Genomic DNA, 12,566 nt, shown 5'->3' with positions numbered 1-12,566 from the left:
CTTCTAATTCAGGAAATCTGTACAGCTTGAATGTTGCCTGCATGTCCCCAGAGACGTGGAGCACGCGTCCCATTTCACTGGCTCTGGGAAGCATCTCCACCCAGAACACCCTGCTGTCCCCGTAACCACGTGGTCTCTCTGTGCTGCCCGTTTCACAGAGACACGTTTTTACGGCATCTGGCCGCAGCACAGCGAGAGAAGAGAGACAAGGGGAGGTTCCCACAGGCTACAGAGAGGTCGTCTCCTGATCCGGACGCCAGCACCGTCTGTGGTGAAGTTGCCGGACCAGCCTCAGGTGACCCAGTCTTCTCCAGGCCATCCGTCTGTACCGCCTCCCCTCTGCAACTCTCGTCCAGCCTAACCTGGTCTGATTCTTTTAGCTGCTTTGGTACTCAGGACGTACGTGTGTGTGGGGGTGGGGGTGTGTGGGTGACTGTTGATGTGCCTTAGATGAGCACTAAGATGTCAGGACTCGCCCTCATTTTCACATCCTATCGCACTAGTTTTTAACTCCGATTAGTTTTATCCTAATATTTAGCAGTAATAGCAGTACAATGTTTGTGTCTGTAATAATATCTAGCAGTAATCTAGTTTGTATCGTCACAGTGCCCTGAGGTTTAGATGCTCAGCTGCTATTTGTCTTTTACAAAGGCTAATGGAAGAACCACACATAGATAGTAATGCAAGACACTGAATAGTGTGTGTGTGTGTGTGTGTGTGTGTGTGTGTGTTTGATAAATGATAAGGAAGTTGACTAGACTTTTTAGAATCTGAGCGTGCTTTTCTAGTGAGTGTGGCCAAGTCAGTGAGGGCTGCGCTCTGATTGGCTGAGGGTGGGTATTTTATGTAATCCAGGCCCAGCTGGGAGAGTCATCGTTCTACGTTCTGTCTGTAGAGGCAGCTCATTAGAATGTGGAAACGTTAGCTTGTAGTTGCAGTCTACCAAGTAGTGAGGAGTACCAGTGGTTTGCACCAGTAGTTCCCAGTGCAGCCTTGGAAGATCTGCTGTCCGACAGGGAGATCAAGGATGTTTGAGTCTACACTCTTGTCAACCTCTGTATGGTTTAGAGGGTTAAACTGACGGTAGGTGCTTTACTGAAATTTAATTTTGGCGTCTTTGCTGGCCTGGGTGTGCTAGGATTCTTGCTTTTATGGCCTAAACACTTCTTATGGTGTGGTGATGTTATTTTTGGAGGGGTGGGAGGTGAACTTGAACTTGTAAAAAGAAAACTTTGACAAGGCAAAAGTACACAAACATTAATTCCAGGCTGCTGGAATGGTCAATGTCTGCTGAAAGTCGGCAATATATCTAAAGCAGATAAAGTAATATGTTTTTTTTAGAATACAGTAAACGTACTGAACTAGGATCAGCTTAATTGATGCCTATACTGTAAGTGCTGCTCCTGCTCCCCCTGTTGGATTACAGAAGGTTTGATATGTGCCACTGCTGGTCCTTCATGATCGAGTGGGTGCTGAGCATAAGCAATGCATCATTCTTGCACTGCACTTGGCTGTACAAACCGTCTGCTATACCGCTGAGTGTCCAGTCTGTCAAACGCCATTTGGGACGGGGCCCATTTTTGGCTTGGAAAGGGTTTGGAGGGTGCTGGAGAAGGGTCTATGGAGTGAGTTTGGGACGGAGCCCATTTTATTTGTGGGTTTTGTTTTTTGTTGTTGCAGATTTAAAATTTCCCATGGGAGGGGAGTTCAGTTTGCTCCTGGTGGGAGAAACAATCGGTTAAGACAGGCGTTCTGTCATGGCCAAAGACCCAAATGGAGCAGTTGGAGCCCAGGCACCTCACATGCATGCTTAGACGTGTGGGCACACACACACACACACACACTGGGAGCATGAAAGGCATTTGGCTTCAGAAAGATGGAAAGAAAGTACTATGGAAAGTCTCTCAGTTTGGCCTGAATGAAATACAACATGGGGGGTCATGGCACTAGCTTCACAACTGTGTAGTTTGCTAAATGATGCTGCTAGCAAAGAGACAATTTATGTTGGGGTGTGTGGTCTTTTATAGTCATCTTGCAATGCATAGAACTATTTTCATAAAGTGTAATGTATGCTAAGGAAAATAGTGTGTGTGTGTGTGTGTGTGTGTGTGTGTGTGTGTGTGTGTGTGTGTGTGTGTGCGTGTGTGCGTGTGTGCGTGTGTGCGTGTGTGCGTGTGTGCGTGTGTGCGTGTGTGCGTGTGTGCGTGTGCGTGTGCGTGTGTTGAGATGCAGGGACGGGTTTCAGTGGTGACCAGCAGCCCCAGTCTCCAGGGGGAGACTCCGGTGAAGAGTCCCTCCTGGAGCAGCCTGAACAACCACAGACAGCCCGCCACAATGAACCAGGCAAGAGATCTCTGGCTCTCGCACTCTGTAATAGACCACTTCATCATCTTCCTGTATTACACAGATCAGGATGACCTGTCTCACCATCCGCCCCTTTCACTTCCAGCTCAGCTGTTACTCCTTCCCAGAGCTCTAATTTTAAACCAAAATATTTTTCCTCCTGTGTCTTTGAGGATTTGGGGCCAATTCTATTTCTCCATTTAGTGGACCTCAGTTCCAAATGACCCTGCTGCTATGGAGTCTAGTGTCAAGGGAGTGAAAATTAGCCGAAGGAGGCAGACAAGACGTGTAAACAGTTTTCTGTAAGGGATCTAGATTGGAATCTTCCTGTTCCGGATTCCGATCTTCTTTCACTGGTGGGATGAACTGGGGTCTGGAGTGATGGTGTCAGTCAGACTGCTGGGTGGCAGGGAGGGGCTAAGACGCTTGCTTGTTCAAGTCCACAGGTTTGCACACATGTTGGGGCTGTTACAGGTGGGCTGCTTCAGTCCTGCCAGTGCTAGTTTTAGCCAAGCTCTCTGAACGGTGGGCTCTAAAGGTGTCATCTTTATAAAAGGGGGGTTTTAATTTTGCTTTATTGACATACACCAGCTTGATCCAAAACTCAAAACTCACCTTCCAATTTACGTTTTAGTGTGAAAGGCAGAATTTAAAACAATATAAAATTTATAAGAGTTATAAATTTATTTGATGCACTCTGTCACTTGTACAATTAATACTTAAGTCCCTTAACCAGTGCTGTATAACCTGATTTCAGGAATTAGACCTTTTAAATTAATACTGAATACTGTATGAGAAGCTCTAACTGCTCAGTCAGCATACTTCAACTGTTTTACAGCATTATTTGCTATTCTCTCCTATCGCCAGCAGGGGGCAGTGTGCAGAGCCAGGGCAACGTGGCCGAGCAGCACAGCACCCTCTCTAACGACAGGAAGTTCATGTTGGACATGCTCTACTCAAAGTCCTCCAACTCCAACACCCCCAGCAATGACCTGGGGCCCCTAAAGAGCTCCGGGGCCAGGGACGCCCTAGGAGGCATCAGGGTGGAGGACCTGGGCATTTCCAGCCTGGCTGGCCGCCTTTCCAGTTTGCAGCTGTGCTCCTCGCAGGCTGGCCAAGACGCCCCCAGGCAGGTGGCGCTAGAGGGGCTGGAGGGCAGCGCCCAGGCCGCACGCGGTCGTCTGGCGGAGGAGCAGAAGCAGCGGGGTCTGCGACCGCAGTGCAGCATCGACGCTGAGACACACTCGCGGAGTCTGGAGAAGACCATGATGACGCCGCTCACCCGAGACAACCAGGACGCGTGGGGGCAGCTGCAGCCCAGCTCCAGGGCCCTGCGCATCAAAGACCTGGACTTCTCCGACCTGCTGGAGGAAGAGGACCTCGACGTGTTGGACATGGACACTTTCGACACGGCCGTGGCCAACAGGATCCCGCCACCTCCAGGGCCTGGTTTCCCTCCTCTTCCTCCTCCTCCTCCTCCCCCACCACCTCCCTTTGGGTTAGCTCCACCCCCTGGACTAATTCCACCCCCACCTCCTCCTCCACCTCCCCTTGGACTAGCTCCTCCCCCTCCTCCTCCCCCAGGAGTGGCCTCTTCCCCTCCCCCCTCTCTGGACATGGCGTTTGCCAAGAAACGCAAAACGGTCAAACTGTTCTGGAAGGAGCTTAAACAGCCCGACAGTCCCAAGAAATGCAAGTTTGGGCGGGGCACTGTGTGGGCGTCGCTAGATAAGGTCACCGTGGATACAGACAAGCTGGAACATCTGTTTGAATCCAAGGCAAAGGACCTTCCTGTTGCAAAGGTACCCTGAAAAAAAAAAAAGTAAAGATGTGGTATGAAATTAAATGAATTATTGCTTTTAGGAACTGGGCTCATGATTAATGTAAGAAATTAAAGAGTCATTTTGATTCAGTTGATGATTTTATGTCTGCTGAGACCAACCAGAGCCAGTCTCAGCAGACATGACTCCAACTTTTTATTTTTCAAGAGGCCTTATTTTGCACTTGATAATTTTCAAGCCTATTATTGGCAGAACACAGGAGATGAAAAAGCGCTCTGGAGTGAGCGTCCCGTTGCGTCGCTTCTAACACCTCACTCCTCTCTCTCTTTGGTTCCAACACCTCACTCCTCTCTCTCTCTTTGGTTCCAACACCTCACTCCTCTCTCTCTCTTTGGTTCCAACACCTCACTCCTCTCTCTCTCTTTGGTTCCAACACCTCACTCCTCTCTCTCTCTTTGGTTCCAACACCTCACTCCCCTCTCTCTCTCTCTCTTTGGTTCCAACACCTCACTCCCCTCTCTCTCTCTCTCTTTGGTTCCAACACCTCACTCCCCTCTCTCTCTCTCTCTTTGGTTCCAACACCTCACTCCCCTCTCTCTCTCTCTCTTTGGTTCCAACACCTCACTCCCCTCTCTCTCTCTCTCTTTGGTTCCAACACCTCACTCCCCTCTCTCTCTCTCTCTTTGGTTCCAACACCTCACTCCCCTCTCTCTCTCTCTCTTTGGTTCCAACACCTCACTCCTCTCTCTCTCTCTCTTTGGTTCCAACACCTCACTCCTCTCTCTCTCTCTCTTTGGTTCCAACACCTCACTCCTCTCTCTCTCTCTCTTTGGTTCCAACACCTCACTCCTCTCTCTCTCTCTCTTTGGTTCCAACACCTCACTCCTCTCTCTCTCTCTCTCTTTGGTTCCAACACCTCACTCCTCTCTCTCTCTCTCTCTTTGGTTCCAACACCTCACTCCTCTCTCTCTCTCTCTCTTTGGTTCCAACACCTCACTCCTCTCTCTCTCTCTCTCTTTGGTTCCAACACCTCACTCCTCTCTCTCTCTCTCTCTTTGGTTCCAACACCTCACTCCTCTCTCTCTCTCTCTCTTTGGTTCCAACACCTCACTCCTCTCTCTCTCTCTCTCTTTGGTTCCAACACCTCACTCCTCTCTCTCTCTCTCTCTTTGGTTCCAACACCTCACTCCTCTCTCTCTCTCTCTTTGGTTCCAACACCTCACTCCTCTCTCTCTCTCTCTCTCTTTGGTTCCAACACCTCACTCCTCTCTCTCTCTCTCTCTCTTTGGTTCCAACACCTCACTCCTCTCTCTCTCTCTCTCTTTGGTTCCAACACCTCACTCCTCTCTCTCTCTCTCTCTTTGGTTCCAACACCTCACTCCTCTCTCTCTCTCTCTCTTTGGTTCCAACACCTCACTCCTCTCTCTCTCTCTCTTTGGTTCCAACACCTCACTCCTCTCTCTCTCTCTCTTTGGTTCCAACACCTCACTCCTCTCTCTCTCTCTTTGGTTCTTCAGAAAGGTGCTGAAGTGAAGAAGCCTGAAATCCATGTGCTTGATCCAAAGAGAAGCAACGCCATCAACATTGGCATGACTGTTCTACCTGCTGTACATGTCATCAAATCCGCCATTCTCAACTTTGATGAATTTGCCATCAGCAAAGAAGGGATTGAGGTACTTCACCACTTTATCCACAAGAGGGCAGTGCTTTTACACTTTCCCAAGTTACTTTGTCAGAGGCAGATAGAGCAGGAATATTAAGTTTTAAACTGCTGGTTTGTGTGTGTGTGCGTAGAAAATCCTGACCATGACCCCTACGGAGGAGGAGAAGCAGAAGATCCAGGAGGCTCAGCTGGCCAGTCCCGATGTGCCGCTGGGCACAGCAGAGCAGTTCCTCTTCACCCTGGCCTCCATCAGTGGGCTCGCAGCGCGACTCCAGCTCTGGTCCTTCAAACTCAACTATGAGAGCCTGGAGAAGGTGCCTGCGTCTTTACCATTACACACACACACACACACACACACACACACACACACACACACACACGTTTACTGGGGCTTCAGAGACCTGTGTCTGCATGCATGGGGCCGTCACACACGCGCGCACACAGGACATTCAGATAACCTCCTTAGTTGTTTCATGTCCTCTTTACCGTAGACATAGACACCTGTGCTTTCTCCAAGGTGTGGGACAGCAAAGTTAAAAATGAATTGATGGATACATCTTTTCAGATGTTTGTGGTTTTGAGTGTTAGTTCTTTTTTACAGTGAAGTCCTCTGACTTGAGACTTGGGCGGTGCTCCTGGCTGTAGCCCACACCCATTGGTTCATTGTCTTGACTGGCACCTGTTCCCTGCTTTCCTCTGGCCTACAGGAAATTGCTGAGCCCTTGTTTGACCTGAAGCTCGGCATGGAGCAGCTGGCCAAGAATAAGACCTTCAAGCGTATCCTGGCAACCCTTCTGGCCATCGGCAACTTCCTCAACAGCTCCAGCGTAAGTGGAGTGTCTCTCACCTCAGCTGAGTCCACTGAGACGCGTGTGGTGTCAGACGTGTGCGTCCCCACATCCTTACCCATTCTAGGATGAAATACATCTAAACAGCAGGACTTGCCTGCCATGGTACCGTGATGCTGCTGTCTGCACACTGGCCTGTGGGTGGATCAGGGCAGCTCCCCCACCTGGCTGAAACCCTTGCTGTATAGCAGATACGTATGTGCCTCGTCAACACACTGGATGATGAGTCTGGAGACTGAAGCTGCTTCTAATTATTTTGGTTTTAACTTTGTGCTTGTGCAAAATCACAGTGTGCCCCTGCTATGGTGCTTGGCTATACTATGGTGTTGCTAGGTATAGCTAGTTGCATATTAACTGGCTGTTTCTCAGGGTATATCTGTAGCTTTGTTCATGAGGGCCAAGAACTCAGTGGTGCTCTGGCCATATCGATCCTCATCCGTGGTTCAATTTCCTAAGAACTGAGGTCATTTTATAACCTTGACATTTCTTTCTATTAAAAATGAAGGCACTGTAAGGCATACCAATAGATGGAGCTAGTCTGTAGTGCGTCCACTGCCAGAGCTCACCAAAATCACCCAGGTAGAGTGCCGGCAAAGGGTTGCCTGGGGCTTATTTTATGCCATCTCAATTACAACATAGTATTAGCATTGTGACTCGCAAGCATGTTTGGACATGTTGAATATTAATGCTACTGGATACTTGGCAGCTTCAGTTAAAGACGCATCAAGTGTGACTTTATCACTGGAGACTGCAGCGTACACACAAACACACATGCAGGTTTTCATTTTCAACTCCTCAATTTCAGCTCCCAAAAGAGGTGAAATGAACTGTTCGTTTAACCTTTTCAACAAACAGGGAGACCCATTTCTTTTATTCATATTTAATTTTATTTTTGGCTCATTTGCATCTGTGCAAAGTTCAAGAAGAGAACTTTTTTTGTTCCAGTTGATCCTTTCACACTTAATTGTCTCTACACCTGTCTCCTGTGTTGTCTCCAGGCAAAGGGCTTTGAGCTGAGTTACCTGGAGAAAGTGACCGAGGTGAAGGACACTGTCCACAGACAGTCTCTGCTGCATCACTGCTGTAACTTTGTGTTGGAGAATTACCCAGACACCACTGATGTCTACTCCGAAATATCCTCAATCACCCGATCTGCTAAAGTACGTCACTCACCTTCTCACACGTCAAAGTACTATTTATGATGGCCTTTATTAGATCTACACATTGTATGCATCTTCTAGATCTTCCTGTAGAACCATTTCTCCAAGTACATCTTACAAGTACAAAAATAGTATGAATAAGAGAATAGCCTTCTCTTGTATATGCAGTTTTGTCTTACATGTTCTGTATAGCAAGATTTTAATCAATGTTGCTTCAAAAATCAATCCAGACCATATTGATGGTATTTCCTGGTATGTATAGGTACAGGTGATCTGTCTGATTCTCTTCCTGTCTGTCTCTCAGGTGGACTTTGAGCAGCTGTCTGACAGCCTGGTTCAGCTAGAGAGGAAGTGTAAAACGTCATGGGACAACCTAAAGGTGATGGCCAAACATGAGACCAAACTCCAGCTGAAGAACAGGATGACTGAGTTTCTCAAAGATTGCACAGAAAGGATCATCATTCTAAAAGTGGTTCACCGACGCATCATCAACAGGTAATGAGATATGTTGGCAAGGTGTCTGGAAAAGAAAGGGCATGAAGCTTGAACCCTACAGACATTTTGCCTGGTCTTTTCTGTCTAGATGGAGAACAAGTTCTTGAGTACTAATAACCAGACATTGTGTTGAAATTTAAAAGAAGAAAATAATTTGATCCGTTTAATTATGAACTAGAGAGTAATCAAAGCACGTGATTCTACTCCATAGATTTCACTCGTTCCTCCTGTACCTGGGTCAACCGTCATACTCCGTCCGGGACATCAAAATAACCCAGTTCTGCAAGATAATTAGCGAGTTCTCCCTGGAGTACCGCACAACCCGAGAAAGGGTCCTCACTCAGAAACGCAAACGTGCGGCCAACAGGGAGCGTACCAAGACGCGCGGCAAGCTGATCACGGAGGTGAGGCCCACGGGCACTTGCACACCTCCACCCTGCACCTCCCACACGCCTCCACCCTGCACCTCCCACAGGCCTTTGGGCTGAACAAGCCTGCATCCCTGTGCTGCCCCGTCTCTAACTAACGAATGCTAACGTTAGCATTATAATGATGTATAACATATATAATGATGTTCTCTCAGACGGAGAAATTTTCTGGAGCTGTCCCGTTCATGACCCAGGATAGCCCCGCCCCTGTTTCCACGACAACAGAAGCTGAACCAACCCAAGAGGAGCATGAGAACATGAAGAATCTTCTCATAGCCAACAACGACAACATCAAGCCACGCCGCTCGCGGGCTGTACGAAGTAAGCAGGAAGTAGCAACCTCACAACAACCTTGAGAGCTGGCTCTGTTAGTTAGAAATCATACATGTTTTTCTGTTAAAAAGTGCTGCTTTTAAAAATTTGTATTTGTCCTTGTATTTAAGGACCGAATACGTTTAGGGTTTTAACTGTGTTTATGTTCAACCGAACAGAGCTGGTGACAGCTGGTTCCCCTGTTTCTCCCACTTCTCCCACTGACTCTAATGATGAAGGTAGACCGTGACCTGCATGATTGTGGTGTGTGGGCATAAGGAACTTTGAGTAAAAGGATTTTAAAGCCGAGTGTGCTAACATGCTTTTCTCCTATCTGACGAGAGGCAGTAAAAGATGCTTCCTCCGTTATCTTTGTGTTTTTCACAAATACATCTACTGTATGTGCTCAGTAGCACCACCTACTGTACAGAACTCAGAACGCTGGCTTTAAGCTTTAAGATGTTCAGCTTTGTGGCCTGTTTGGTCTTCCAGAGGAGCTGGATTATGGTGAGGGTTTACCTGATTCTGCAGCAGAGAGCTTAGACACACAGGACGTAATTGGTGAAGGTATAGTGCTGGCAGCATGCAAAATGAGACGCTGTGTGCTCTGATAGTTAATGTCATGGGCATGAACGCTAGAAGGGTTTTTAGGTGTTGTGGACTAACTGTGTCGTGTGTCCTAACAACTTAAACTGATTGAATTTGAATGTGGAGGAGGGGCAGGAGGAGGATGGTGTTTTAAATGGTGTGGAGGTACAGCCTCTCTTTCATTAGTCTTTCCCCATTCGCTGCTTGCTCTGTCCTGAACAGGCATTCTCTGTTAATGCACAATATGAAGAAGCATAATGTTCATAATGTTGCTACACAGGTTTAGGAATTAGTCCAACATATGCAGGCAAAGAGGACAGCACAAGTTCGCAAGATGATGCAACAGATGAGATCATGGATCGACTGGTCAAGTCTGTTACCCATAATCCCACAGAGAGGGGGTCCAGCCCTAAAACACGAAAACGATCGCGGGTGAACAGGAAATCATGTGAGTATTTAAAAATTAAAGATGTCTTGCTCAGAGTTTGCAGGAAAGGTCCACTGGCTGAAGGAATAGTGACTATGGCTGTGTTTGAAATAGCCTACTGCATACTGCACTCAGTATATACTGGATACTGGTCCTCGTAGTAGTATGTAGTACAGTTTCCAGTATGCGACAAAAGCAAAGCATACTGCAGGGTCACGTTAACGTAGCATTGCACGATGGGATGCAGTACACTACAAAGATAGCGCTGTTCGTGTACTGGAATATTTTGCGGAAGTAGTATGTCATCCGGGGATGTTTCAAGGAAAAGTTATTTTTATTCGCATACTGATTTGGGACCCAAGCAGTACACCAGTAGTATGTAGTAGGCTATTTCGAACACAGCCTATATCTTGATTTACGTACTATTAAGCATGACATGTTAATGAGTGAAAATTTCACTATGGTAACTGCTAGATGTTGGCTTGCTGTTGGCTATTACAGCAGATTAAAACAGATAGCTCAGAGCTAAGAGTCAAGCTTTTGTTCATGTATTGTAATTGAAATTTAATGCCCATTAGTTCATAATTTAGACTAATTTAATCACAGTTTTCCAGTCATCTTATTTTTCATTAGTTTTTTTTTTTTTTTTTTTTTAAGATATTTGTTAAGGTGGTTGGTTGCATATTTGTATGTGAAAGCTCTGTTTGGTGTCTTCATATTGAAAGATGTATATAATTTTTATTGTATTTGTTGGTATTTAGAGTTGGTGATGTAGCTGTGTGCAAAGCAGACTTAATTGAGGCTGGTGTGTTGGCTCTGTTTTCAAAGGCTCCTAAATCTCTGCCAGATTGGGCTTGTTTGCAGCTGTTGTGTGTGTTCTTCCCTTCATGCTGTGATGAACAGCCTGACAGTAGAGAAGTAGGCTCTGCTGTGAACAGTAAAGACAGGGGCCTATTTTAGGTCCCCTCTAATAATGCATCTGCAAAAATGTAATGGCATCACGTGTGTGTGTGTGTGTGTGTGTGTGTGTGTGTGTGTTGCAGTGCGGAGGACTCTGAAGAGTGGTCTCAGCATGGAGGTGGTGCAGGCGCTGGGCCTCAACAAAGCTACAGAGAAAGTATGAGATGCCAGAGAGCTGATCCAGGATCAAGTGTTGCGTTATGTCCTGATGAATACAGCACTATGGGGAGGGGGAGGGGGTGGTGACTGTTCCTAGGTCAGTGCACTTACTCTGAGATGCTCAATTTGTACAGGCCCCAGGAGACATGTCTGAACTATGAGATGGACTTGGGAGACTTGTGAGTGGAGCCCCGGTGTCTGTGGCCCTGCTGGGTGATGTGGGGAGGGGTCGCCACACACAAACCCGTCATTATTCTGGCAGAGGAAAGAAACACTGTCAGAACTGAGAGAATTCAAAACGCTAAAGTTTGTTTTACAAATTTTGTAAGAGACATTTATTTCTTTTGAGAGAAAAGCACAATTTACATATAGTTGTCTGGCTTAATGTTGTCATTGGTACCTGAAGTATTTCAAGTGTTAAACACCAGACAAGGTTTTTTAATGTAATTTATATATATTGTACTACAGTAATGTATTTTCTTGCAGAACAATTTGTACAGGTGTTTAAGTTTTTGTGGGGATTTTGAACTGTATATTAAGAATTTTCTTCTGTAGCATTCAAAGAGAAACATTTTAGTCTGGCTCTAGACTGGTCTGCCATGTTCATATAGAAGTAGATATTTGTTAAACTTGTTGATCTACATTGATATGAGGTCAGTTTTGTAAACCAGTAACACGTGATCGTGTGTGTGTGTGTGATGGTTTTCTGTTTTTTTTTTTCTCCCTCCTATCATGTATCTCCACAGTCTTTAGATAGGTTGTTTTATAGACACTAGGTCATGGGCACAGCACCCTTATGTTTGATCTCTAGTAGTTAAGTCCACTCAAAGATTCACATTGCACAGGTGAAGGGTGTCTCTACTCAACCAAGACAATAATGTATTGGCTCTGTCCTAATTAATCCATTCTCTCTCTCTCTCTCCTAAACCAACTGATTTCTGACTACCTGGTGGATTGATTTCGTTTCTTTTAGTTCCAAGTCACATGTTGTGAAAAGTATAAAAAGCACAGTGGAAAAACTGCATTTGTTACAGGTGTCTAAATGATGTTATAGCTGCTGCTTTTTGCACAGAGGAAGTCTAGCTGGTGATCTTGCAGTATTTTTACATTCTCTCTCTTGGTATGCTGTGTGGTACCTTTCAGATCTTAAACTTTGTAATGCATGTGTTCTCATACTGAAGGTATCACTATAGGTATGCTCTACTGTTCTTACCGTCACCATTTTAGGCACATGAAGATCTTATAAACAGTGTTTTTATCCTTAGGCGTTCTAATGTATGACCATGGAAAAGGCCTCTAAATAAGTCTCTGAATGCGAATGATTTTGTTTTGCTTTGAAGAATAAAGTATTTTAACAGGTATTTTGTTTGTTTGAATTAATATTATTTGTCTGAAACACCAA

The 12,566-nt window shown here is 46.0% G+C and overlaps 1 protein-coding gene across 12 annotated transcripts in view; it reads left to right on the top strand.

Annotated features, from left to right (window-relative positions):
• Window positions 1-12,525, top strand: part of fhod1 (formin homology 2 domain containing 1) — a 41,241-nt gene extending 28,716 nt beyond the window's left edge. For 7 of the 12 annotated variants that reach the window (XM_077000219.1, XM_077000307.1, XM_077000295.1 and 4 more), the window contains 15 exons: window positions 159-295; window positions 2,227-2,343; window positions 3,211-4,145; window positions 5,642-5,797; window positions 5,919-6,101; window positions 6,495-6,614; window positions 7,634-7,795; window positions 8,100-8,290; window positions 8,502-8,694; window positions 8,874-9,039; window positions 9,210-9,269; window positions 9,523-9,597; window positions 9,899-10,066; window positions 11,089-11,162; window positions 11,299-12,525. In XM_077000219.1, the coding sequence (XP_076856334.1) occupies window positions 159-295; window positions 2,227-2,343; window positions 3,211-4,145; window positions 5,642-5,797; window positions 5,919-6,101; window positions 6,495-6,614; window positions 7,634-7,795; window positions 8,100-8,290; window positions 8,502-8,694; window positions 8,874-9,039; window positions 9,210-9,269; window positions 9,523-9,597; window positions 9,899-10,066; window positions 11,089-11,162; window positions 11,299-11,325 (2,764 nt within the window). In that variant the 3' untranslated portion in view covers window positions 11,326-12,525. The remainder of the gene's footprint in view (window positions 1-158; window positions 296-2,226; window positions 2,344-3,210; window positions 4,146-5,641; window positions 5,798-5,918; window positions 6,102-6,494; window positions 6,615-7,633; window positions 7,796-8,099; window positions 8,291-8,501; window positions 8,695-8,873; window positions 9,040-9,209; window positions 9,270-9,522; window positions 9,598-9,898; window positions 10,067-11,088; window positions 11,163-11,298) is intronic. The other 5 variants (XM_077000229.1, XM_077000245.1, XM_077000236.1 and 2 more) reach the window with 5 other exon arrangements.
• The last annotated feature ends 41 nt before the right edge of the window (window positions 12,526-12,566 follow it).

The sequence above is a fragment of the Brachyhypopomus gauderio genome, chromosome 1, assembly GCF_052324685.1.
Source record: "Brachyhypopomus gauderio isolate BG-103 chromosome 1, BGAUD_0.2, whole genome shotgun sequence".
NCBI classification, from domain to species: Eukaryota; Metazoa; Chordata; class Actinopteri; order Gymnotiformes; family Hypopomidae; genus Brachyhypopomus; species Brachyhypopomus gauderio.
This window is presented reverse-complemented; position numbering and strand designations above follow the sequence as displayed.